Source organism: Ascidiella aspersa, chromosome 6, assembly GCF_963924565.1.
Source record: "Ascidiella aspersa chromosome 6, kaAscAspe10.2, whole genome shotgun sequence".
Classification (NCBI taxonomy): Eukaryota; Metazoa; Chordata; class Ascidiacea; order Phlebobranchia; family Ascidiidae; genus Ascidiella; species Ascidiella aspersa.
The window spans coordinates 442,299-464,434 of NC_139452.1; the positions used below are offsets into that span (position 1 = coordinate 442,299).

At 35.3% G+C, this 22,136-nt stretch overlaps 3 protein-coding genes across 3 annotated transcripts; 1 reads left to right on the top strand and 2 right to left on the bottom strand.

The window, feature by feature from the left end:
- Window positions 1-262: 262 nt before the first annotated feature.
- LOC146139042 (uncharacterized) lies at window positions 263-2,785 on the bottom strand. The gene is made up of 5 exons (XM_083391990.1): window positions 2,760-2,785; window positions 2,300-2,469; window positions 1,743-1,786; window positions 760-883; window positions 263-351 (listed from the first exon to the last, which is right to left on the bottom strand). The coding sequence occupies exons 2-5, from the start codon at window positions 2,467-2,469 to the stop codon at window positions 339-341; spliced, it is 351 nt and encodes a 116-aa protein (XP_083248116.1). The 5' UTR covers window positions 2,760-2,785; the 3' UTR covers window positions 263-338.
- A 4,731-nt stretch (window positions 2,786-7,516) lies between these two features.
- On the bottom strand, window positions 7,517-10,129 carry LOC146139043 (uncharacterized). The gene is made up of 5 exons (XM_083391989.1): window positions 10,040-10,129; window positions 9,524-9,675; window positions 8,637-8,680; window positions 8,385-8,502; window positions 7,517-7,546 (listed from the first exon to the last, which is right to left on the bottom strand). Exons 1-5 carry the CDS (start codon window positions 10,121-10,123, stop codon window positions 7,534-7,536), a joined length of 411 nt encoding a protein of 136 aa, XP_083248115.1. The 5' UTR covers window positions 10,124-10,129; the 3' UTR covers window positions 7,517-7,533.
- Window positions 10,130-16,250: 6,121 nt separating this feature from the next.
- LOC146139044 (uncharacterized) lies at window positions 16,251-17,794 on the top strand. Its single transcript, XM_083392997.1, has 4 exons — window positions 16,251-16,315; window positions 16,679-16,797; window positions 17,336-17,376; window positions 17,608-17,794. Exons 2-4 carry the CDS (start codon window positions 16,679-16,681, stop codon window positions 17,757-17,759), a joined length of 312 nt encoding a protein of 103 aa, XP_083249123.1. The 5' UTR covers window positions 16,251-16,315; the 3' UTR covers window positions 17,760-17,794.
- The last annotated feature ends 4,342 nt before the right edge of the window (window positions 17,795-22,136 follow it).

A 22,136-nucleotide genomic window follows, 5' to 3' on the forward strand; every position in this document is an offset into this window, starting at 1 on the left:
ATCGGACGAGTATCGATACCACCCTAGTATCGGACGAGTATCGATACCACCCTAGTATCGGACGAGTATCGATACCACCCTAGTATCGGACGAGTATCGATACCACCCTAGTATCGGACGAGTATCGATACAACCACTTCATCTAGTATCGGCCCCGATCCGATATTATCGTACATATCGACTCTTAATAATGGTAACTGCGTTAAGTTTGAGTTATATTGTTCTAAGTTTCTCACATTGTAGCGTTACTTTATTTTAAGGCTTCAAGCAAAGACACAAATATGTTTCATCTCAAAGTTCTTTTATTTGCAACGAATTACCACGAACCTTGATGCACTTCACTCATTGAACCTGAAAGGAAAATAGTTTTGTAGAACGAAGTATGAAGCATTTTTTTAAATAAATCGTAAGATAATGTCCTAGACTTAGAATGATTAGCTCAAATAGAAGTAGTTTTTTGCACCTTAAACGTTTCGAATAAATATTTTATTTAAATACATTAAGTTTGATTTATAAAGGACAAAGGCAAACGTGTGATTCGAGTTTTAAAGGAAAAATGAATATTAATGGCCACTACAACGCAGGTATGGATACATGTTGAGACGGTTTTAAAAAAAACTGTGCAAAGACCTTTTGGATTTTATTTTATTTTTTATTATTATATTTCTTATTTTTTGCCTATTCTTTTTTGAAATGTTTTTTATTTCATAATTTCTTTATTTTCTATTTTTAAATGTTTTGTGTTTTTTTGGTTCTTACCCATTTTCATCTTGCTCTGGAATCAAATCCTCATCCAGGATATTTTCAAGATCTTCAAAATCCGCATCTTTTATGAAATCCTCATCCCCATGGTGATCATTCACTTCTTCATTTCCATCATTTTCTAAAAAAGTTGGTTATTTTTTAAAATTCGCGTCTAAAACTGACGTAAAACGTATTATGATATAGAAAAGCGGTTAGAACTAAAAAAAATGGTATTTAATGGTAAAAAGTAATAAAAAAGTAAACGATTTAGGGTAAAAAGTAATTTCCATGGTAAACCTTATTGTTTTTTTTACTTACAACTGGATAAAACTTTACATTATTATTAAATAAGGTCACATTCAAACAACTAAAAATGTAGTCACGGGTGCGTTATTATTGTTCCTTAAACACTAAAAATAAAAAAATGAAAAATAGGCGAATGTACTAAAAGTACCAGGATATATGGACATCTGCTTCTATGCAACTAGGTTATCTGGAAAATGATAACTAGAATGGTTCTAACATTTGAAAGGAACGTTTTCTTCTTCAGGTAAGAGCAACAATGGTATAAAGTATGGCACTTTTGTTTTCAGTAAAAGACAAGAAAATTTTTATAATTTTGTCACAAAATGTTGATTATTAGTGAATTACTTTGGTAGTTTCGCTGCTCGTCCGATACATAGGGCGATATTGTCGCTGATTCGATACAAAATTACTAGAATTTCAGGCGTGATTTGCGATTAAACGCAGAAATTTTGCTGCTGAAACGTAAATTAGTCAAAAACCCCTTGGGTACCAACTGGAGGTAACTAAAAGTCTCAACACTGAGCTAATTTGGGCCAATAACCTGAAAATAGCTTTTATACGCTTCATTGTTTTTATTTTGTTTGTTAATAATGGCCTTATTTGATGTCAGATCGTGTTGCGATACATTATGCATAAAATATGAATTATCGAAATGAAATGTCAAGTATCGGAAATCTTAAATTTTCACGAACCTTGATCTTTTTCTTCTACTGTTGTGTCCCCGAAATATCGGCGCCTAAAAACATTGCGAATATTAAACAAACAACAAGTGAACTACAAAATTCTATGCCGCGGCACAATTGAACTCAACAGCGTTTATTTCAGAACTTACGCCGACATTTGTAAATTTATCGTTGCTTTAAAAAAATTGGATTGAAATCATCACTGCAATTCGAGTTATTAACCTTGGTGGCAACTGTACAAGTTGCGTCATTGTAAGTCGGCATCATTTTCAATTCAAATATAGTTGTGCGTTTTTTTTGCTTTGACCTTGCTGAGACATTACATATTTGCAAAACTAGTAAAAAACCTTGAGATTCATTGAATTTATGCTTGTGTTTGACAACAAAGACCTAGCTTGTTCGTAATGAAAACCATAATTTTTTGTGTGATATAGTATTACCATTTTAGAATAAAGCGAATTACATTTATCTTCGGTGCTTTTCACTTATTTTCCGCTTTTTTCGTTTTTCTTTCAAACTGTTTTGTTATTCACAAAAACATTAAACTAGAATCAGTGCAAGCGAACCTGTAGCACCATCTGCGGCGGTAGTACAAGTATCTTCTCCTCAAGTAAATAGCTCTCCTCCTCAGAACAACTCTTCTTCTCCTTCTACGTCGACGTCTCCTCCAGGCGTCGCTAAAGTCGGCCACGAGCAGAAAAAGCAGGAAAAGTGCGAGAAATGTCGAGCTCTTCATCTGTAAGTCAATTAAAGAGTTACTGACTGTGTTAAACCACTGTAAGTTAAATCACTTTGAAAATGGCAAAAGTTAAACCGCTAAGAAATGTCGAGCTCTTCATCGGCAAGTGAGCTTTAAGGCAAACTTTTGTAAAGTGCCTCAAAACTTGTGCTTTGAAGATACAACGTAGACACATTTTTTACACTTTCGCTTTTAAATGAGCTTACGACAATAAATATGCTGCTGTTGCTACCAGAACAAAAAGTTGGAGAAAATAATTAAATGGGACAAATAATTAAGCAACTTACCTTTAGTTCCAACTCTTTAAATCCCAAACAAGTGATTTTATTGCAAGAAGTCACTCGACTTTTATCCTCTTTTCCGTGAAGTCCAATTTCCGTTCCCAATCCAACGCAGCGGAGGTGTTTCTTCCATCAGGCAACACTCCCACACGATTATCCTGCCGCTCAGGAAATACCTTCTTCCCGAGCCAGGAATAAATATCCGAAGATTGTTTACTTTTAAAACTCCCATTGTTCGCTCACAAAGGAAAAGTAGGATGGCTAATAGTGTCAACACGGTTCGTTACGAACTGAAATTTGCTTCACGAATTGTTTTTTTTGACGCTTGACTAAATATTTGTTTTGGTTAAAATGCGTATTTGCTTTATGTTAAAAGAAAACAAATTTTAAGCCAGGGCTTAACAAATGGATCCACCAATGGGTTGCACAAGGTTTTAATAAACATTTTCATTGCCAGTGTTGTAAACATGTCATTTTGCAAAGGCCCAAGTGTTTTTAAACCTTTTGAGGCCGTGCACCATCAATAGTGGCTATTTAGTGTCGATGTGTGCAACCTGATTTAAATTTTAACCGAAAAAATGATCATAAAATTCTCGCTAGCTACAGATATTAAAGTGACATAAAGAGAGGGAAAAAAACTTAACAAAGCAGAAAGTCCCGGTAAAGTCATTTGCGAAATAACTTAAGTCCAAATCATGTCTGTTTAATACAAATTAAAAAACAGCTCTTCTGGTAACTTTAATTCTTGACCAACGTTCCGGCAACTTATGCAAGCCGCCTAAGTCTGTTTAAGTAAATAACAGGTCAAATCCAAGCCTTGTCACAAAAACAACGTTAAACTATTAAAGTTGGTAAACTCGTTTTATTATAAGAAATAACTCAATTAACAAAAACCCGACACACAGCAAGCACATTTTTGTATGCAAAAATTCGGATAAATAAACAAACTTTATATAAAATGTCAAATGAAACCATTTAATTTTAACTCAATTGATTTGACAAACGCCTTACGCGACCAATACCAACTCCGTCGCTGGTCAATAAATCCAATAGAACCAAAACTTTTCATCTAAAGTGGGTATTTTATCATATAAAAGGCTTATGTGTCAATTACCGAAATATCTTGCAAGAAACAAAAAATATATACATTTTTGCATTTTAGTAAATCATTTGGCGCGAGGGTAATGCCGACACTCCGTCAATGTTTTGCTGTATAAGTGAGTTTGTCCTGTAGTTACTTTGTACACGACAAATCAGAGCTTTGAAGTCGGTTAGCAATAACCCGAGTACGACTTAAACTAAATGTACGATTTCGGGTCCTGAGTCCGAGTCCGACTCTGCAACCTAATATTTCATTCTTTTACGCAACATTTTTTTACGCAACGCAACTATGGTGGAAATTAAGCAATACACCCATTGAAGTGTTGTATCTTTTATCCACCCACAAACTGTTGGTGCAAAACATTCAGCATTTGTTATTCCAAATTTACAATTTTACAGTTGGCAGTTTACCTTTAGTTTCGAAATTTGGTTCTGCGCATGCGCGAATCGAAATCGGGCCACTTTCAGTTATAATGTAAACACAAAAACGAACCACAACTAACTTGCATGGAATTTCAATATATTTTGGAATTAATACAATTTGAGATTCAAATCATTGTTTTAACAGGTACAGTATTTTACCTAATGTTTTCTATAGTTGTATAAATGCTATGATATACGAATAATGACATTTTCGTAAGGAGGCTTTGCATTTTTGGGGGGATGGTATTGAACGAAACGCAGCGTTAAATTGTCATCTTTTTTACACCCCAGTAGGTTAGCTTTTTCGTCGTTTTTCTATGGTAATCTTACACAGTCTTCAGCAAAAACGAACCATTTCGTCGAGTCCGGCTCAACAGCAGCAAAGCATCATGAGATTTTAAATTTTTTTGTTATTTTGAACAACAAATATATCACATACAGACAAGCTTGCCATACTAACGATTTGTTGTGCGCTGTCTGGGATTGGCCGTAGTGCACTACAAGCTGTAGTAAAGTTATCTTCACCGGCTAACTACTAACTACAAACAAACTACGGAAAATAAACTAGAATTTCTCATCCACTTTGTAATTTATATTTAAGTTTTAAACTTTAGTCTTTAGTTTTATTAAGTGAACTAATTTTTTCTGCGAAATGATATTTTGTATAGGTGTCTTTTTTTGAAACTTATTGAAGACCTTTTTTAAAGTTTAAACAACTTGTACACACGATCATGTCCAGTTTAAACCGAATATTGATGGAATTATATTGTGTCTCATGTTGCGTTTTATTTTAATGGTTGACTTCTCCCACTACCCACTATTGTCTCCCCTTACCACTTAACATGCCTTTTTTATATCCCGTTTATGCGTGCGTTCACAATAGTTTCGTCACGGTCAACATTTTGCTCTGACACGACACCATGTGGAGATTTTATTGACCTTTTAAAGTGACCCTGCGGCATTGGATTAAGGTTTTAGACCGTTATATTTACTCAAAGTCACTGAAAAATAAACTCAATGATATTTAAACTTTTTATCAAGTAAATTTACAACATCGTTGTTGGAACAGCTCAAAGAACTTGGCATCACTATTGGATATATGTGGTGTTGCTTGAATTAATAGCTCAGAACGTTAAATTGTCAGAAAACATGGATATCGCATTGTGTAAGTAAAATGTTTTTCCTAAAAAATATCAAAAAGGGTTGTCTAAATGGCGGGGTATAATTCACTCAGTTTAATTATACATCGTCAATAGCCATACATCTGTTTAAGTTACTTATTGATTCGATTCTTAGAAGCAATCTTGTTCCAATTAGTCACTGTTTATTCAAGATTTATTTCCAAACATTAAGGAAATAAACTGTGGAAGCTTCTGATTGGCGCCAGGGCTTTGGAGCCGGAGCCGGAGCCGGAGCGTGGAGCCGGAGCCCCGGAGCCGTACATTTTTAACGGAGCTGGAGCCGGAGCTCTACGTAAAATTCAAATGGAGCTGGAGCAGGAGCTGGAGCCAGTTGTTTAAAAAATAGCTCCGGCTCCGATGTATTTCATAAGATGCTATGCTACTATTAATGGCTGAAGTCACATAGTTCAACAGCAACTCTTCACAAAATTAGAAATTGCTGCTTCTTTGGCACACCTTTTGTAACTAACCATTGTGGTGTTTCGTTTGTGAATATTTTAAAACGGTAGATATTGCAAATTAAGCGTTCAGCCTTAAACCTCAGTTTTTGACGTAATGGAGCCGAAGCTGGAGCTGGAGCAGTGGTATCAATAAGCTCCGGAGCTGGAGCCGGAGCCGTTTAACATTTACGACTGCTCCAAGGCCCTGGTTGGCGCTCGCCTATTCACACACAACCAATCAGAACGCAGCGTTGTTTACGGACTAAGAGTAATTAAATAAAATAAATTTGAAGCTGTTGGGAAAATGATAAACAATGCCCAACACTCCTGTGTTCGAAATAGGTGTTACGAAATGTACAATAAGTTTCAACGTTATTTGAATGGCATTACCAATTTAAAATTTTATTTTAGTTGTGTGTTTTGTGCTTAAACCGCAAATTATCGCTGTGATGCACAAAATAATTTGTTACATCGATATGACAGTTTCATTTTTTATTATATAATTACCTTAAAACTTAAAAAAGTTAGGAACACTAAACACGATTCTGTTCATAATCTTCAATAGAAGAAGAGTGGCCCAAATAATAGATAAAAGATTCATTATTTTTTCGCCCACGTTTCAGCAAACTTTCACTGAAGATGGCATAAGCACTTGCCGAAACGTTTGCAAATAAAAGAATGAATCTTTTATCATTTTTTTAGGTCACTCTTTTCCTATTAATTAAAAAGGTTGATTCGTAACTCACAAATCATGTCTGAAATCCTGTATTAATTTGCTATCGGATCAGCGCCTATACCACTCAGGTATGGGAAAAATACCGACACCCTAGTATCGGACGAGTATCGATACCACCCTAGTATCGGACGAGTATCGATACCACCCTAGTATCGGACGAGTATCGATACCAGCCTAGTATCGGACGAGAACCGATACCAGCCTAGTATCGGACAAGTATCGATACCAGCCTAGTATCGGACGAGTATCGATACCACCCTAGTATCGGACGAGTATCGATACCACCCTAGTATCGGACGAGTATCGATACCAGCCTAGTATCGGACGAGAACCGATACCAGCCTAGTATCCGACGAGTATCGATACCACCCTAGTATCGGACGAGTATCGATACCACCCTAGTATCGGACGAGTATCGATACCACCCTAGTATCGGACGAGAACCGATACCAGCCTAGTATCGGACAAGTATCGATACCAGCCTAGTATCGGACGAGTATCGATACCACCCTAGTATCGGACAAGTATCGATACCACCCTAGTATCGGACGAGTATCGATACCAGCCTAGTATCGGACGAGTATCGATACCAGCCTAGTATCCGACGAGTATCGATACCACCCTAGTATCGGACGAGTATCGATACCACCCTAGTATCGGACGAGTATCGATACCACCCTAGTATCGGACGAGTATCGATACCACCACTTCATCTAGTATCGGCCCCGATCCGATATTATCGTACATATCGACTCTTAATAATGGTAACTGCGTTAAGTTTGAGTTATATTGTTCTAAGTTTCTCACATTGTAGCGTTACTTTATTTTAAGGCTTCAAGCAAAGACACAAATATGTTTCATCTCAAAATTATTTTATTTGCAGCGAATCCTGATGCACTTCACTCATTGAACCTGAAACAAAAACAATTTATTAGTTTTATTTTTCTAAATATAGTCAATGGCAAAAATGGCTTCGAAAACAAAAATAAAGTATTTTTAAACTGGCTGTTTTGAATAAAAATTCCATGAGATAATTTCCTGTTCAAAGAAATACTTCCTATTTGTTTCTATAAGCGTAAATTTGTAGTAGCGAAGATTTAACGATAAATGTTTTGTTCTTTATTTATGATTTATTCAGTCCTTGCTTGCAATTAACTACTGGAGATTGATACGCTTCATTATGATGGTTTAAATCCACAAAATCTCGCGTTTTAAAGGAAAAAATTATATTAATCGTCACCCTAACGCGGTTTGTGGAAAATCCACGTAGAGTTGATTTAAAAAATGCCCTACAATTACCTCAAGGTCATAGATTTAACATTTGCATTTATTTTAGATTTTATTTTTTTTATTAACTTTTTTATATATATCATATTTCTAATTTTTTAAATGCCTTTTTATATATTTTTATTTTTTTATTTTTTTATTTTTTTATTTTTTTATTTTTTTATTTTTTTATTTTTTTATTTTTTTATTTTTTTATTTTTTTATTTTTTTATTTTTTCATTTTTTTATTTTTTTATTTTTTTATTTTTTTATTTTTTTATTTTTTTATTTTTTTATTTTTTTATTTTTTTATTTTTTTATTTTTTTATTTTTTTATTTTTTTATTTTTTTATTTTTTTATTTTTTTATTTTTTTATTTTTTTATTTTTTTATTTTTTTATTTTTTTATTTTTTTATTTTTTTATTTTTTTATTTTTTTATTTTTTTATTTTTTTATTTTTTTTTATGTTTGTTTGATTCTTACCCATTTTCATCCTGCTCTGGATTCTCAACTTCATCCAGGTCATTTTCAAGACCTTCTGCATCTTTTATGAAATCCTCATCTCCATTGTGATCCAGCAGTTCTTCATTTCCATCATTTTCTGAAAAATCCGTTATTTCAAAAACCGCGAAAAATGATTTAGATCAGCGATTAGAACAAAAAAGTCATTGGGTTTTGAACCCAAAATATCGGGGTTCGGAATAAATGTATTAAACATCGCTGACTTTCACTAACCTCGCTCATTTTCTTGTTCTGCTGTGTCCCCGAAATATCGGCGTCTAAACAACATCGGGAATAATAAAGCAAATAAGCAGCAAGCGTATATGCTGTTTTGTTTGATAAAGTAAACTCTAAATGTCGCGGTATACTGGGACTCAACAGCGTTTGTTTCTAATTTTCTGTTTCTAAATCTTGAGCCGACTTTTATCGTTGGTGTAAAAAAATGAGTTAAAATAATTTCTGTGAAGCACAATTCGAAATATTAACCATGGTTGCAACCCTGTTAGTTGTGTCATTGTAAGTTGGCATAATTTAACTGTAATAGTACGGTTTTTTTAACTTTTGAGAGGCGCGAAAGACATTTGCATGCAAGAAGTATTTCGGTTAAAATTTGGACCAAACACTTAAACCACAAAGCACTGTAAGCCGGTGGCTCTCAACCTGTGATACGCGAAGTCATTTTCGGTGGTACGCAGTATGTTTTTAAGTAAAATTACAGTTTCATCAAAAGGTTAAGCATTTTTTCTATTGTCATAAACTATATATTCATCGTAATGATTGTATAGTTAAATATTTTATGCTTCTTTAACGATAGGAACTATTATCTTTCCGGAACATCTCTGCAAATTTCTTTTATGATATCATAGACAAACAACAAAGAATCACAAAACTTGACTAGTATCTTGCAAGTTAAAAAAGGGAAACTTTTTTAAGAGTAGTGGGCCGCATTTGTTTTGAAATTTCCGGGCTAACTAATTAGCTAATCCACCCCTGTTAATAATCCTATATACATTTTGAGTAAAGCTGAGTTTTTCGATATTTTGTTGGTACGCAACAAGATCATAGAAGCTCGAGGTGGTACGCAGTAAAAAGAAGGTTGAGGACCACTGGTGTAAGCGAACCTGTAGCACCATCTGCGCCGGTAGTAGCGGTATCGTCTCCGGATCACAATCAACCTTCTTCTACTTCTTCGGCGTCTCCAAAAGAAAGCGTCGCTAAAGTCGACCACGAGCAGAAAAAGCAGGAAAAGGGCAAGAAATGTCGAGATCTTCATCTGTAAGTAAAGTTTAAAGAGTTAGTCGTATTCTGCAAGTAATTTAATCTTTATTTATGCAAACCTTGCTCGAATTGACTTAAATCAGTGTTTATTTTAAGTTATAAATGTATGTTATTTCATACATCAACTATAAACATTCATACATACAAAATTATCATGTTTTACACTTTCGCTTCTAGATAAGCTTATGACAATTAATATGCTGCTACAAGAAAACAGTACGTTGGAGAAAATAGGTCAATGCTGGAAAAGCTCTTAAGTAGTGAGCTTACAAATAACAATTAAATAACAATAATTTCTTCACATTAAATTGTAAAACTTACAAAATCTGAAGCGTTTAATTTTTACACCACAGACTTACCTTTAGTTTTGTCCTCTTTAAATTAGAAACAAGTGATTTTTTACGAGAAGTGTCCCGACTTTTAACCTCTTTTTTAAGTCCCATTTCCGTTCAAAATCCAACGCATCTGAGGTATTTTTTGCATCAGGTAACACTCCCACACGATAATCCTGCCGCTCAGGAAATACCTCTCTTTCCTAGCCTGCAAAAATATCTTTAGATTGTTTACTTTTAGCCCCCATCCGTATTGTTCGTTCACAAAGGATGAGTAGGATGGCTCAAAGTGTCCGCACGAGTCGTTATGAACTAAAAACCTGCTCCACGAATTCGTCTTTTTAATCTTGGTTAGATATTCGTTTGGTTTAAGTGCGTATTATATGCGCGCTAAGTCACTTGAAAACAAACGTTAGAACGGGGCTTCCAAAATCAATTTCCATCAACGGATTTCACAGGAATTAAATAGAAAGGAATACTTTCATTGCTTGCATAGTTGGTCGTCAGATTCGATGAGCCTGCATTGGCGTTCGGTGTACTTTCGTTGAAGTGATAGGATTCTTGTTGTTCAAACTAAGGATGCGGAGTCCAACTCGGGACTTTTGTAAAACTACCCGAGTCCCGAGTCCGACGTGCGCATGCGCAGTAGTAAGAGTTCGAAATTGATAAGGCCTCAAACTGATAAAACCTAAAGATGGAAAAGCATATTGTGGAATATTTTAACACTACGTATTACGAATAAATCAGCCATAAGATACCTTATGAGTGGATTGCTAAATAACCACCCTATTTAATATACGTAGATGGATGAAATACATGCTGTAGAGCCGGGGCCGGTCTCGGGACATTTTTAACCGACATGGTTAGAAAATATTTCGCCATATAATATCCCACCTTTACAATTTCTAGTTGGAAGGCATATCAGTTTTAAAATTTGGCACTGTGCATGCGCATGTCGGACTCGGGACTCGGGTAGTTTTACGTGGTCTTACTCGAATCCCGAGTCCGACTCCGACTCCGCAGCCCTGGTAGAAACAGCATATTTGTAGAATCGTGAGATCCTTAAGTGTATAACAGAACTTGTTTGTTATTTTAAACAACAAACGATGCGCAAAAAATAGACATTGAGATAAGCTTGCCACGCTAAATATTTGTTAAGCGTTAATACGTGGGTTACGCTGTTTATTCTTGGTGCACCACAAACTGGTTAAGTTATTTTAATGCCCATCGAAAAGAATCACTAGAAGTTTGACCCATGTTCATGTTTTATACACTATTATGGTGTCCCTTAACACTTAAAATGCTTTTATTAACTGATAGCTGATAACAGTTTGTTTGTTGCTACAATACGAACACAGTAGCAAAGGATCAACGAAGAACCACAAAATGTTTATCGAGTCAGTTGACCCTGGAGGTATAAGGAACTCAGGTTAAGACAGAAAATAGGAAATATCAACGATAAAAATAAAAAAGAAGATTAAAGAAAGAATGCATGAGGAACGTTACAATTCAAATTATGTTTGACGAAAAATGAAACAATGAACAACCAATCGTTATGAAAGTAACTAAAACCACAATGCGGAACGAAATATTGCACTTTACCAATTTGAATATTTCGTTTGTGTTCACAATAGTTTTATCACGTGATCATCAGCTGCTCTGATGCGACATCATGTGGAAGTTTTATTGATTTTTAAAAGTGAGACCTTAAACACTGAATTAAGGCAGTGTTTCCCAACCTTATATGGATTATGGCATCCCTGGGAAATGATAAATGGAATGCGGCACCCCTACTATGATTTTCGTACACAAAGAGTTGAAAGGGGCTTACCATTTGAGCAAAAATCAGATTCTCAAATATCTCTCGGCACTCTTATGCATTAGAAATGACAAACCAAACGGTGGGGACCATGGTTAAGGCAGTGGTTCTGCCGCGGCACCCTGGGATGCCATTTCTACTGCCAAGGGTGCCGAGAGATATTTGAAAATCTTTAAGAATGAGATTTTTGTTCAACTCTTACAACTTTTTGTGTACGATTAAAGTGAATAAATCCAATTATAACTTCCTACGTTGTGTACTGTTGATGCAGGTTGTTCCAGTTCAGCTTATTGTGATATTTTAATGATTTAAGTACGGAAAATTTTTGTAGGGGTGCCGCAATCTATTCATTATTTCTGAGGGGTGCCGCAAGCCAAAAAAGGTTAAGAAGCATTGGATTAAGTTTTGTGTGTGGTGTTTGTTCAAAGTCAGTTAAAAATAAAATTCAATAATATTTTAACATTTCACAAGTTAAATTTACAACATAAGAACAACAATTCGAAGAAACCTAGCATCACTGTTCAACATATGCATGGTATTTCATGAATTAATAGCTCAGAACGTTAAACCGTCAATAAACATGCATATCGCATTGTGTAAGTAAATGTTTTTCTTAAAAAATGTCAAAAGCGCTTGTCTAACTGTGAGTCATACAGTTTATTTAGTATATACAAATTGAATAGCAGTTAAGCTATTTATTGATTCGGTTCTTAGAAACAATACTGTTTCAATTAGTCACTGTTTATTCAGGATTTATTTCCAAATTATGAGGAAATAAACTGTGGAAGCTTGTGATTGGCGTTCGCCAATTCACAAACAACCCATAAGAATGCGGCATTGTTTACGGACTAAACCCCCACAGAAGGATTTCCTTCCAAACCGGCCGCATTTCCATATGGAGAGGAAAATACGAAGGGGCGTGCTAGCTGCCTGTTTGTGATTGGTTACGCATTATTTTAACCTCACAGCAGCCTCGAGGTGGACTCCACGTGGTAGCGGTTTGGTTTGCGTCTAACTAGTAAATGGTTTGCAAGTTACGTTGACAGTAATTTGCATTTGGCTTCGTTTCGGCTTGCTACGCGTTTTATTTTGCCTGTACAAACGATTTTGAACAAGACAAAAACGGCTGCCAACCAAAATGAAACGTCGAAATCAGGTCTTGGAACAATAAGATTTAGATCACAAAACTTCCTTGTACCGCGTTGTCTCCCGATTCCCGCAATTCCTTAAACAAGTACCCGCAAAATGTGGCTAGCACAAGAAAATGAAGGAAAATATATATCTAGGTTTTTTAATCACGGTTCGACCTGGTGAATATTTTTGTTCATTTTCGTTTGAGCGGGTCAGCGCGACGCTGGGTGCTTCTAACAAAAAAATAATTGGGTGGATCTTTCAATTTTTTTGGTTTGTTTCGTTTTTCGTTTGTATATTTTTTTCGTTTTTTTGGTAACTTAATTTATTCTGATTTATTGAGTTTCGTTCATAGTTGGATTTTTTTGGTCATTTTGTAGTTCGACCATGTTGACCATGTCAGCGCGCCACTGAAAGCTTCTGATAGCGTGTACAAAAATGAAGCAAGTAGATTATTAGACTGGGATGCACAGTATCTGTTGGGAAACTGATAATGTTCTTGTTTGTTTACCTTTTAGCGCGTATTAAGGGCGATTGGTGAGTTATTATAATTTGTTTCGTAAAAAATGCGCCTCGAACCGTCTGTGATCTCCAGCACGAGTCTTGGTGTAAAATATACATTGTTTCTAACTAGATAAATACACAAACGTTTACAACAACTGTCTAGCCTTTCTAATTAGTCGGACATTTACCGAGGTAGGTTAATAAACGAGGAACGTATGCTGTGCTTTAGCAACAGAACCAGCTGTTCGATACACATTGTTTGAGTGCCGTGTAGTGATTGGCAATATACAATACATTGAGTAGACACCCATAAGCTGAGCGGGGGCATAACATAAATGCCATCCTTAAACTATAATATAAAACTATAGATACTAAAGTACACTGATTTTGTTGGAAATGTTTTCAACAAACACTTAAGATTAATGTAAGTCATTTGTCTGAGTGACTAAAGTCAAGTCAAGTAACTTTCCTCGAAAGACTTAACTCCAGACAAGTCATTTGGAAGTCAAATCACTGACCAATGTCATTACATCACTGCAAATCACTAAACATAACATCAAAGTTTTTGAGTATTTTTTTTTATCATTTGTGACAAACGTATGTTATGTTAATCACAAAAGTTGGCGTTTCAAACTAAACTTTAGTCAGTCAAGCAATGCTTTAATACAGCTGAGGTTGATAGCAACGAAATTGTACACCGACTGATTATTGTTTCTGGTGTTTTATAATGTTTCTTTACTTCTGATAGTTTAAGGCATTTTAAGATTTAATCAAAAACCTTGTTTAAATGCACAATATTTTTATTAAAAAAATCATCTGACAAACTATTTTTTTCAGCAACGCCTTTAGGAAGTTTACGTAATAACTTGACGTCACAACGTTACATTTAAGCGTGACGTCATTAAAAGTAAGCTCAGGAACACCACGCGAAACGAGCTTTTTGGGGGGCATGGCGCACCCCCTGGATACGTCGAATGGTGCAAAACTGTTCTTTTAAAAGTATTGTCAACCATTTTCGCGTTATTTGTTTAATCCAAACATGACTTAGTCACAATCATATTGTCTTATTGTGTTAGACGCGGTCAGTGGAACATCTATACGTGACGTCATATAAAATCAACCTAACTAACAGCACGCCAACATATTTTATGGGATGACACTTTGTTGTAAAGCTGTTGTAAGTATTGTTATTAATTTTTGCCTTATTTGCGCAAACCCAAACATAACTTATAGTCACATTGTTGTTGTTTATTATCTTAGCGCGGCCATAGTACCAGTGTACAGTTTGGTAAAACAAGTTTGTTTGTTTTTTGAACTGCTCCATCCCAAGTCAATAGGTTAAACCAGAGTTTGAACCACCCCTGACATTCACAGACGTGTCGTACTTAACAGCACAAATATATCAACTATAAAATTGCTGTTTCCTAAAATCAGTTCGTGCGAATAAACATTGTTGGGACCTTTGCTTTTAAGTATTGCTATTTCACACAAATGTGTAAATGCAATGGTAAAATTAAGCTGGTGGTATTTTAAGAGATCCACGAAGGCCCAATGGAAAAAATTAAATGCATTTTTAAAAGGAAATAAGTTAATAAAAATTCCGCTTTTATGCCTTCTCATGTACAAGTGTATTTAGACTTTATTTTAGTTCCACATGTTTGGACCGAAAGCAGCATGTTTCTTAAGTCCACATGTTTTACTACGTTGTTATTTTTCACCCCATCTCCTTGAATAAAAGCTAATAGATTCCAGTTGCATATTCCTGCAAATCATCGAACGATAACCTCAGGTTTCCGTAATTTTATGACGTCATCTCTGACGTTTTCATGACGGTAAAAAAATCAACTTTCACCCATGGTTTGAAAACTACACTAAGTCAATAGGACCATGGTTAAGTAACCATTGTTATTTATTTTTAACCGGGCCACTATTGACGCTAGACTTGGGTAACTGATGACTTTCACTTGGACTTTGATTTAAATTATTTTGACTGAGACTAAAATGATTTGAAAAAATGCTTGTTTACAACCAGGGCTGGGGAGCCGGAGCCCGGAGCCCGGAGCCCGGAGCTAAGCATTTTCTCTGGAGCCAGAGCCGGAGCTGATGCCATTGTTATTATTTTTGTGGAGCCGGAGCCGGAGCCATTTTAATTATTTTTGTGGAGCTGGAGCCGGAGCCGGAGCCACTTTTATTATTTTTGTGGAGCTGGAGCCGGAGCCCTTTTTATTATTTTTGTGGAACTGGGGCCATTTTTAAATTTGTGGTGCTAAAGCTAAGAAATTATATTTTGTTCCATCTCCAACGTTAGTTAGCCAAAAGCAATTTTTAAACTTGCCATTGAATAAATGACTAGTGGCACCGGAGCTGGAACCGGAGCCGGAGCCATTTAATAATTGCCTGATGGCTCCGGAGCTAGAGCCGGAGCTAATGCTATTTTACGGTGGCTCCCCAGCCCTGTTTACAACTGTGCTACTTGCTACATCACATTGTTATTTGTATGTTAAAATTTTATTTTGATTTTAAATCCATTTCAATGTAGATGACAAACGAATGTTGAACAAAGCTAAGATTTTTAATACAACGATAATAAGCATGGAGTACGTTTCCAAATGTTGTTTTTGCCTCAAACTTTGATTCAAAACTAAACAAACTAACACTTTTAACCCTATCACAGGAAGAGAGTTTTTCCTGAGCGGCAGGGTAAAGGCGGGAAAGTGTCGGAGTTAGAAAAGCAAGAAATATGTGAAAGGTTCAAAGGAAATAAAAGCATATGCGGAATGTGAATATAAGACGACTTGCTTGCAGTAAATGTATTACTACTCTGGAAATCAAAAACTGGAAAATAAAAGGTAAGATTTAATGTTTGAAGTTGGTCATAAATGAAACGCTTGCTAAAAAGAGTAACTGTGATTATAATATATTACCGTAAATTATAATATTTTGACAAGTTAGGATATTTTATTTGAATTTAGGCGGTAAAAAGTTAGATGGTTTGCTGTTTAGAGGTTAATTTGTTATTTTTGTGTTACTCGAGGGCTTTGTAATTTGTACACTTGTAAATATCTTGTTTAAACAAAAATTGTAATCTATTGAACAATTGCTCAATGAAAGCTTATGAATAGAAAATGGTTAAACTGAAGGGGCTGACGTAGAGTTCTAAATAAATTATTTTGTTTCAACACAGCCAGTAGCTCTTTAAACTTCACTTACAGATGAAGAGCTCGACATTTCTTGCCCTTTTCCTGCTTTTTCTGCTCGTAGCGGACTTTAGCGACGCCTGGTGGCGAAGAAGAAGGAGAAGAAGGACTTGCGTCACAAAGAAATCCAGAAGGTAGGAGCCAGTCTTGGAGCAAGAGACTTACCCAATTACTAGTTGAGTGGGTCGCGAATCTAACATGATTTCTACACTGGCTTAAATGACTTCACTTGCCCTAAGTTTTTTGGTTTAAATCACTTTACCCGCCTTAAGTTTTTCACAAATATGACTTTACTTAACTTATGTCTTCTGGTTTAAATGACTTGACTTGGCTTAAGTCTTGAAAAAATGTCCTGTTTACAATTCTGCTGACATATAAATTACTGATATATAAATGTCAATATGTAAGCTTGTAAGTTGGACATTACCGGTACTTTATGAGTTTTGTCGAGGCCGTACTTGTCTAATTCTAAACCCGGAAATTAGTTGTCACTGTTTGCGACAAATGGTATTTTATTGCTGACAAGCTTTAGCACAACAGTGATTCAAAGTAAGACCCTCAAACCTTACAATACAATTTTTTGTTTAAAATTACCGCCTAATTCCTTCTTAAAAATCTTAACTCATGTTTTGGCAAGATTTAGTCAAATGAATTTACGATTTTTGTTTCCAGGAGTTATAAAGGAGATGAGCAATCAGTTGAAAATGAGGAAGGTGAGTCAAATATTGCATTCTTTCTAAGTTATTGTAATTCATAGCGGAAAAGCATTTCACCTTTTTGTCTCTGCATTATATTATGTTACTTCCAAATGTTTGCCAGGCTTCAAATTGAAAATTATTTTCTTTGTATTTTACAAAACGGATTGCGAAAAAGGTATTTACGACTTTTGAAAAACACAAAACCATTTTAATTAAATTTATTCTTACTTTTATTTTTACTCGAAGGAGAAGAACAGGAAATGATGGATCACCATGGCAACCATCACCATGGAGATGAAGAAATGATGGATCACCATGGCAACCATCACCATGGAGATGAAGAAATGATGGATCACCATGGCAACCATCACCGTGAAGATGAAGAGATTGAGATTTAGATGGAGCAAAAAAACAAAAACAAATTAACAATTAGGTCCAGGAACGAAATTTGGTAAGAGCAAAGATTAAAAATATATTGCTTTAAACTTTTTGCAAATTTAATATTTGGATGCAACATCGACCAAAGTTAATTATTTTAGTAAAATACTACGATAAAAACGTTTGTCAAAAAAACAAAATTGTTTTTCATTGATGCTTTGAAATCAAGAAAAATAAAATTGTCAAAATGAAAACGACTCAAATTGAGTTACGAAATATAAGATTTGCGCAAACAGTTAGAACTAATAAAGCTACAGAAAATATTTTCATGCTAACAAACGAATTTGACTGATGTTTAATTCTACAAGAATTGTGTTTTCACATGGTTGTATGATGAGCGGTATACTTATTGTTTTTTAAACATTTCGTTAAATTTCGTCATTTTTAGAAAACTTGGTCACTTTGTGTTCGTGTTTTGCCATCCCTCGATACAAATAAAAAATGTTTTGATTTTCGGATAATTGTAAGAAACAATCGTGATAAAAGTTTAAATATTTCACTTTTCTTTTGTTTCAGATTACTCCGTTCTACTTTGCTTCAAAATTGCAACATTCTTGTATTTTGTTGCGTAATAAAAGCAAGAAAACTAAAGCATTTATTTGCGTGGTTTGTCAAGGACAAATATATTTACTATTCTATGACAAAACAGCTCGTTACGGACGAGCAATCAAGCGAGACACATTCAAAAGCAGTCAGGCGTAACTTTTAGCGCTTTAGCAATTCTTTAGCCTTCAATTTAGCCCTTTTGTAAAACTTTTGAGAGCAGTTGTTATTGTGTTTTGCAGCATGATGCCAGGGTGGGGTAAGTCTTTGTTTGAACTCTTAAGGGCGCTGGTGATGGATTCTACCACATTTTACGACACCGACCGTTAACATTTATCTGCCATACGTTTCGTTAAGAAAATTACTTATTTTAGGTCATGGTCGGCAAACTTTGTTCGTCGCGGCCCAAAGTGCTCTTCCAAGAGCTATAGAAGGCCAACCACGTTAATAGCACAGTGGCCAGAGGAACACGTTTGAACCGCAGCCCACAGTTTACTGGCTACTGGTTTAGGTAAAAAAAATAATAATTAACTTTCACCCCTGTCTAACGCTAATATATGACTAAAAGTATTACAAAAATCCCATTATGGCAGAACGACAAAGTGGGTTGTACAAGTGTGTTGCGTGCTGATGAACTATGACTAACCATCCTATATGTAGGTAGGAGCAAGAAAATTTTGTCGGGGTACGGGGAAACGTATGAACTAAATGCGCCGTATATTCTTAGCAGGGGCACAATTTGTTATAGATGGGATGTTAAGTATAACACATTTTATACAGATAACATTTAATTTCCCTACTGAACTTGCTTGGGGAAAACAGCTGTAAGAACGAGTCTGGTGTAATGCAGTGGTCGGCAACCGCCGGTCCGCAGTAGGGTTGCCAGATTACAATTTTGATTCAAACCCAAACCGTATGTAAAAGCCGGAAAAAGGCTAGGAAAAGTCAAAAACAATTAAAAGTATTTTTTTATCCAAATCACATTAACTTCGTTTAAAATTGTTTAAATATACTCCATGGTCGATTGGTATATAAAAAGTCTCAATTAGTTTCAAGCACTCGTGAGGTGCAAAACAAACCAATGTGCTGTGGCCATATCGAGCACTTTCACAACATCCTAAAATGCATTTTTGATTGTCTAACTCCTCGTATGTACAATATATCGAAAATGGGCCAAAATATCATGTATTTTTTATGCTTAACCGTGTTCACCCTAAAGCAGTGCTCTGCAACCTTTTTTCACTAGCGGCACACCAACAGAGCTAAAAATATTCTGTTTTTACGGTCTTCCTAAAACATCTTAAGACGGCCACGTCGACTTCAGCCATAAGACCAAAATTAGAAAAACATCAACGCCGGTATAAAACACAGTACGGAATAAGACCAAAGTAGGGCTATACAAGGCATTTTTTGTCCATTAGTAGGCCTAATTCCCATGAACTTTGAACTTATTCTGACAGGTTTAGGTATTTTTAGGCGATTTTAGATCTTATTCTATTGTGGTTAGAAAACAATTGCTGCATATTTATACCTGTGTGATTGAGTTATAGTTAAAGAACTGTTTGGAAACCCGACATCCGGCGATTAACGTAGATTTTAGTTTTAAATATTATGGAAAATTTATAAGGTACACCTTAATTATTGCATAAGGTTAAAATGCCTGCCTTTATATACCGTTTTCATTCAATTCTACTGTAAAAGTACAATTAAATGAATTGAATAATCGCAAGTAAACCTCTCCGGGAACGTCGCGGCACACCTAGCATGGTCTCGCGGCACACCGGTTGCGGAGCACTGCCCTAAAGTGCAATAGAATGAATTCATGCAAACAATGTCCCATAATAAAACTAATTCTTATTTTTTGTTCAGGCAGGAAAGTTTTTAAAAACAACGTATGCATTTTAATTAATTTATATAAAACAGTTGTAAATAATTTCCTTAGTGAGCATTTGTTGTTTTTTAAAGCCTGTCCGCGAAAAAATTTCAGTTTTAAACCGGTCCGCAGTGCAAAAAAGGTTGCCGACCCCTGGTGTAATGGACATCTTTTTGTAATTAGTGAAAGATACATACACAGCAACAACTGTGATCTATAGCCTTTCTAATTAGTCGGACATTTACCGAGGTAGGTTAATAAACGAGGAACGTATGTTGTGCTTTAGCAACAGAACCAGCTGTTCGATATAAATTGTTTAAGTGCCGCGCAGTGATTAGCAACTACAACATATTGAGCAGAGCCCCATATGTTTACGGACACTTAAATAGCACCCATGTATACTATAAAAGCACTAAAATTCAAATAAAAGCATTACAAAGTCAACCAACATTAGAGTTAACAACAGGTAATTACATCTTGCAGTAGCCATGGAAAATGGCGTTTTTGTTAACCGTAATACATCTTGAATGACTCCACTATTTGGTTACGAATTTAACAGGCGTCCATCAGTTGGGAAACACGTGTGAGGTGGATTGTAAGCTAAGACAAGCTGTTATGCTGACCGTGTGGTGTCGGACAAATGTTGGTGGTAACACTTGGGTAAACTATTAAAGTTTTAACGCATAATCCTAGAATTAACTATAGATGCTAAAACACACTGATTTAAATTAAAATGTTTTCCACTAAACACTCAAGATTAATGTGCGACATTTATTCAAATGATTAAAGTCAAGTCACTTTCCTTAAAAAACTTAAGTCAATTCATGTCATTTAAAACAATGACTTAAGTGAACTTAAGTCAAGTCACTGAATAATGTCGTTACAAGAACGAAAATCAATAAAAATATTATTAGTTTTTGAGTATTTCCGCAACAATCATTTTATTTCAGCAATGACACGCTAGTTGTTGTCACCTAAACAAACCTGCAATGTTAATCATAAAAGTTGGCTTTTAAACTTGAATTTAGCCAGCAAAGCTCCAATACAGCTGAGGTTTATAGCAACGAAATTGTACACCGACTGATTATTGTTTCCGGTGTTTTATAATGTTTCTTCATATATTTTCTTCATATGTTTTATAATGTTTTCTTTATATAATAAGATTTAATCAAAAACCTTGTTTAAATGCACAATATTTTGATTAAAAAAATCATCTGACATTCTAATTTTTTTTTCAGAGACGCCTTAAAGAAGTTACGTCATAACGTGACGTCACAACGTTACATTTAAGCGTGACGTCATTAAAAGTAACCTCAAGAACACCACGCGAAACGAGCTTTTGGGGGAGCATGGCCACGTGCACCCCCTTGATACGTCCCTGTTGTAAATCTGTTGTTGTTATTTATTTTCGCGTTATTTGCACACCCTATAAACATGACTTAGTCACAATCATGTTGTCCTATTATAATAAGCTATATTTTTGATAGATGTACCTTCATGCTAGAATCGCTGCATTTAATCGCGAACCATAATTGAAATTCCTTACTTTGTCAGAATTACATGCTTTCATTGAATATTAATTTTATGTGAAATATTTTAGACGCGGTTAGTGTAACATCTATACGTGACGTCATAAAAAATCAACCTAACCAACAACAAACGAAGCGCCAACATATATTGGGGCATGACCCTTGCTGTAAATCTGTTGATGTTATTCAATTTTGCCTCATTTGCGCAACCCAAACATAACTTTGTTACATTTTTGTGGTATTATTATCTTAAGCGCGGCCATCGAACCAGTGCACAGTTTGTTAAAACAAGTTTGTTTGTTTTTTGAACTGCTCCCACCCGAGTAAAATAAGGTTAAACCAGAGTTTGAACCTCCCCTGACATTCACTGGCGCGTCGAACTTTACAGCACA